The sequence below is a fragment of the Rutilus rutilus genome (assembly GCF_951802725.1).
Source record: "Rutilus rutilus genome assembly, chromosome: 12".
NCBI classification, from domain to species: Eukaryota; Metazoa; Chordata; class Actinopteri; order Cypriniformes; family Leuciscidae; genus Rutilus; species Rutilus rutilus.
This window is the reverse complement of record NC_140217.1, coordinates 897,526-903,249: the sequence shown is the minus strand read 5'-3', so window position 1 is coordinate 903,249 and position 5,724 is coordinate 897,526. Positions and strand designations below refer to the sequence as shown.

At 43.5% G+C, this 5,724-nt stretch overlaps 2 protein-coding genes across 3 annotated transcripts in view; both read left to right on the top strand.

Moving 5' to 3' along the window:
* LOC311301701 (arf-GAP with dual PH domain-containing protein 1) overlaps window positions 1–199 on the top strand; it is a 14,178-nt gene extending 13,979 nt beyond the window's left edge. For both annotated transcript variants that reach the window (XM_084426975.1, XM_084426976.1), the window contains one exon: window positions 1–199. This exon is cut by the window's left edge and continues 794 nt beyond it. The gene's annotated coding sequence lies outside the window, so the exon portion shown is untranslated.
* A 1,375-nt stretch (window positions 200–1,574) lies between these two features.
* On the top strand, window positions 1,575–3,009 carry uts2r4 (urotensin-2 receptor 4; the record flags this gene model as incomplete). Its single annotated transcript, XM_084426224.1, has 1 exon — window positions 1,575–3,009. Exon 1 carries the CDS (start codon window positions 2,017–2,019, stop codon window positions 3,007–3,009), a length of 993 nt encoding a protein of 330 aa, XP_084282350.1. The 5' UTR covers window positions 1,575–2,016.
* Window positions 3,010–5,724: the final 2,715 nt, after the last annotated feature.

Here is a 5,724-nt window from a genome sequence, read left to right as displayed (position 1 = left end):
TATCTGTGGCAATAGCCAACAATACATTGCATGGGTCAAAATGATCGATTTTTCTTTTATGCCACAAATCATTAGGATATTAAGTAAAGATCATGTTCCATGAAGATATTTAGTAAATTTCCTACCGTAAATATATAAAACCTTTATTTTTGTGTGTGAATGCAACGCAATCGCCAAAATAAATGAACAACTTTAAAGGAGATTTTCTCAATGTTTGATTTTTTGCACCCTCAGATTCCAGATAGTTGTATCTCAGGGCCCTTTCACACCTGAAAGTCCGCACCAAGGTCCGAACCAAAGTTCATGTTTTGATACATTGTATACATTTGGTTAGTTTTGGTTTGGTTTCACATTGCAATTATGCGAGCGCACTAAAGAACTTTTCATGACGTACTTGCGTCCTGTCGTCATCATCTACATGGCTGCATATTGACATTGATTGGTTTGTAAACGGACGTGCGTCTGACGTCAGCGTGTTGTCAATTCGGCGGGTAACTTTGACAAGATGAATGAACAGACAGACGCATATTATCGTTGCCACTATGCTATTATTATTACGGCATTACTCCCTCCAGCACCAACTATACTCGACGCTAGTTCAAATTCGCCAAATGAACGTCCTCGTTGTGCAAACAAATCATCGCCGGTAGGACGCAGGACAAATGTGTGCGTGTGTGTGTGCGCGCGCGCGCGAATCAGCTGGAAGAAACGCTGTGGGCAGGACTGACAGATCTGCACATAAATATTCTCCTTCAGTTGTTTATGCTACGCGGGAACCACCGGAACTTCCTGTAAATGGTCCGAAAGTCCGAACCATACAGAAAATGCTTTCACACTAGAAACGAACCAAACCTTTGAACAGTTTGATCCGGACCGAGACCACCTCTTTTCGTCGGACCAAATTTCGTCTGTTTGGTCCGGACCGTGGTCCGGGGGAGGTTTCACACCTGTAATTTTGATTCGGACCAAACTGAAAAGTCCGAAAGTCCGGACCAAACAAGGTAGGTGTGAAAGGGCCCTCAGCCAAATATTGTCCTATCCTAACAAACCATACATCAATGAGAAGCTTATTTATGTATAAATGAATTGACCCATGTGACTGGTTTTGTGGTCCAGGGTCACAAATGAGGTTTAAGAGCTTTTTGGAGGAGAAGATATAATTCGAAATAGTGTAGTTTTAATAAAAGTGCTGATCTAATAATCTTCATGTGTTTGTGAGGTGATCGCTCACGTGAGCTAGAGGATATTCGTGCGCTGTGTGTGTTTGTACGTTGGTGTGAATGGAAGATTATTGAGTTCTGCTCATGATCAGGGTGTGTGAAACGGCACCAGGGTGTTCGGAGACGTTTGAGTGGCTCAAATTGTGAACGCCAGATCACACCTACCTGAGAGAGAGAGAGAGAGAGAGAGAGAGAGCCAGATAGAGGGAGAGAGAGAGAGTGAGAGAGACAGATAGAGAGAGAGAGAGAGAGAGAGAGAGAGCCAGAGAGAGAGACAGATAGAGAGAGAGAGAGCCAGAGAGAGAGAGAGAGAGATGGACATGGACATGAGTGGACGTGAGAGAATCCTGCAGACACAACAGAAACCACAGTCTCAACACAACCGAAGCTGGAGAACATCACATCTGTGATCTGACGGACGGCGCTTCGTTCTACGACGGTCCTGCACAGAGTTGGATCATGGGAATGTTTAGGACTTTTTACCGAAGGAGTTGTAAGTCAGTCGCTCCACGTTCATGTCGTACTTTGATGTTGGAAGAGGCTTTTTTCTGCCACACGTGTTACATAAGAGTGCTTTCCCAGCGATGCCACAGAAGAACCATTTTGGGAACTGTTCAGTAAACACTTCTGAAGAACACCATCATTTTAATAACCTTTTTTTCCCACTTTAAACTTTCTTTTGTGCAATGGAATGCAAAAGTGTTCAGATGCCATTGAAGAACCTTTATTTTTAAGTGCAAACAAGAGCTCAGTTTTGTAGGAAACATTGAAACTCATTTTTCCCCTCTTCCGAATAATGAGTAACGGCAGTGCTGTGGCGCTGGGAAGCGCGGGAGTGGTTTGGGTCACTCCGCTTCTGGGCGCCACCCTGATCACCATGTGTGTTCTAGGCGTGACGGGTAACCTGTACACCCTTGCCATCATGCGTTCGGCTACGCTTCGGCGCGCCGGATCCTTATACGTCTTCATCCTCAATCTAGCGACGGCTGATCTACTCTATCTCGGCACCATCCCATTCGTCGTCTGCACGTACTTCGCCCACGATTGGTTCTTCGGGGAAATGGGCTGCCGGCTGCTATTGAGTCTGGATCTGCTCACAATGCACGCGAGTGTGTTTGTGTTGGTGGCGATGAGTTTGGAGCGCTACCGCGCCGTTGCCACGCCTTTCCGCGCACGGCGGTCCACCACCCGCGGACACTGGCTAATGGCGTTGGGAATATGGGCTGCCGCGTTTGTGCTAACGCTCCCGATGATGGTGATGATCCGACTCCGAGAGGGACGTCCTGCAACAGCGGGGCTTGTTAAACGCATATGCTTCCCAACATGGACGCCCGAGGCCTTTAAGGCGTATCTCACCGCGCTCTTCGTCACTAGCATGCTCCTGCCCGGCCTGCTGATGGTCGGACTCTACGCGGGTCTCGCCCGCCGGTACTGGGCCGCTCAGGCCAACCTGACCCGCGGATCCTCGACATCCATCCGCCGCCGCAGACTGAAACACAAAGTGGTGGGAATGATCTTCTGCATTGTCTTGGCGTACTGGGCGTGTTTCCTGCCGTTCTGGGGCTGGCAGATGGCCAAGCTCTTCTCGTCCGAGTCGCTCCGCTCGCTGTCGCCCGCTGCTCACACCTACGTCAACTTCTTCGTCACCTGCCTAACGTACGGAAACAGCTGCGTCAACCCGCTGCTTTACACGCTACTGACACGCAACTACCGTGACTACCTGGCCCAGAGAGGTCAGTCCTCGGGGTCGGCCGCAGGGACCAACGCGCTCCAGGAACAGATTGGATGACTTCTGTTGTGAGAGTGTAACGTGACTTTAGAAATCAGCGGATATCAGCTGTTTTTGTTTGTTCTATTTTTTACCCTTGATTACTAAAACGTTCAAAAGTTACAAAAATGTGTCATCTCTGCACGCATCAAAATTGCAAAACTAATCAAGTGGTACTTACTGCCAGAGCCAGATGACGTCCAGCTCACCCTCTCTGGACGTAATGGGTGGACCTAACCTACATCCAGAGAGGAGGAGTTTAGCATCAAGCTCCACCCATTACGTAAAGAGAGGAGGAGTTTAACATCAAGCTCTACCCATTACGTCAAGAGAGGAGCTTGACGTCAACCTCCACCCATTATGTACAGAGAGGAGGAGTTTAAACACCAGGCTCCACCCATTACGTCAAGAGAGGAGGAGTTTAGCATCAAGCTCCGCCCATTATGTCAAGAGAGGAGGAGTTTAGCACCAAGCTCCACCCATTACGTACAGAGAGGAGGAGCTCGACATCAAGCTCTGCCCATTATATCCAGAGAGGAGGAGCTTGACATCAACCTCCACCCATTACGTTCAGAGAGGAGTGGCTTGATGTCAAACTTCACCCATTACATCCATAAAGGAGGAGCTTGATGGCAAGCTCCACCAATTACGTCAAGAGAGGAGGAGCTCGACGTCAAGCTCCACCCATTACATCCAGAGAGGAGGAGCTCGACCTCAATCTCCAGCCATTGGCTCTGCAATGAACAGCCTCTCAAAATAATAGGTGTGTTCGACTTTAAGCGGCGCTGCACAGACCAATCCTTGTTTGATATTAAAGTACTGTGAGAGCGATTAGAGAGCAGACGCTCCGAACACACATATTGATTGTTTCCAACAGGTTTCTCAAACACTTCCTTCGTCTGTCATTGGTCAGTCAGACTGTTTGGATCATGTGATTGGTTGAGTCAGAAGTCGACGGGCTGCTCAAAACAAACAGATCAATGTTCTGTAAGTGTCACAGTATTTCACTCTTCAAGAAGAGTACCAATGGATTATAGTGACTTAATATTTATATTTGTGTCTTAATATTCATTCAATTCAATTCAGTTCACATTTATTTGTATAGCGCTTTCACAATACACATCATTTCAAAGCAGCTTTACAGAAAATGATTGAGTCCACATTACAATTGAGAGTGATCTGTTATCAGAGGAAACTGTCGAAGTTATGTATTTCAGAAATGTACATAATCACAGTTAGCTAAAAATCTATTCATTTAAACAATATAATAATTTAAGGCAGAAACAATGAGCTCATTGAAGTAATGAATACTTGTTTGTTAACAAATGATTATGACATTTAGAAAAATGTAGCACTGGTGCATGTTGATTCATGAATTAATATTTGCCATGATATCACCGAGTGACGGATGTTCGATTGGACACATCAACAGCAGAAGATATGGGATTTGGGAAGTGTTTCTCTTCCCTCTGATAAGCTGATAAGTCCTTATTTGCTGTCTTCACTATACATGATAATATGGTTAATGGTTAGAATTTTATTATTTGCATCTATGGTTGTTTATAACTGCTGTTTTTAACTGTGTGTGACCGTCGGATCAGACCTGAGATCCATATTTGCACCAGAGAAACGCTGCTCAATATAGTCTGAATCTGTATTGAATATTAATTACACTGATGGACTGTCTTTATGGTGCTTGTTTTTATTTCGTTGTACCTGTGGGCTTTTAAGATTCATTTAAAATAATTCATGCAATACTGTCTCCTCACAAGTTAAATTATTAAAATGTTTAAGCTAGCCTAAATAAAGTTCATTCTCTCATGATCATTCAGACAACTGGCAAGTGAACTCTTAAATGGAGGTGTGTGTATGCATGTGTGTGTGTGTGTGTGTGTGGAATCTGTTTTCTGTCCGTCACATTCCTCAACTCTTGCTTCAGATCTTTTCGAGTCTGTCTGTAAATTATCAAGAGGATCCTGTTGCTCTGAACTGAACTCAATCATTTAACACAATGAAAAAATACAGTACATAAAGGGAAATGTTTCTTTCTGACAGATATGAAATCAGAGTGACAGTTTTCAGCTTTCTCATCTGATGAATCAACACTTCAGATTCTTTTCACAGGAAATTTTTAATTTTCAGCTTATATATATACATACAGTATATATATATATATAGAGAGAGAGAGATGATTCTCGTACAATGATAAATTGTACACTATAGTTCATTTATGTGAGTGAGGAGAGCAAAATAAAGTAAACTGTGACATATTATACCCAAATATTCTTCATTCAGTGACTACCAGTAAAACTTTGGGACCAATAATGATTGGGACACTTTGAGCTGATCATGTTTTGCTGAAGTGTGTTTTCTTTAATTGCTAATGCTCTTTTTACACACAGACTGAACACAATGAAGCATTGCTTGGTGATTGGTTGAGCTAAACTGGTATTATCTAATTGTGTAGTTAAATTTAACAGCTGACAGATATTCAACATAATTCATGTGTGAGACAGTCTAACAGCTGATATTTCTCTGGTTTTGTCCATCCTTCTGAGCTCTTGTCATATTTTATTACCATTTTCTAAATTATAGCAAATAAACTGTGATAATGTGAGAAATGTTGAAGGAGTCTGAATAAAATTTGGTTTGATAGATAGTTTGATTGATATATATATAGTTTTTATCATCATATCACACTGCTCAAACACAAAGAACACTCAGAGAAACAGCGAG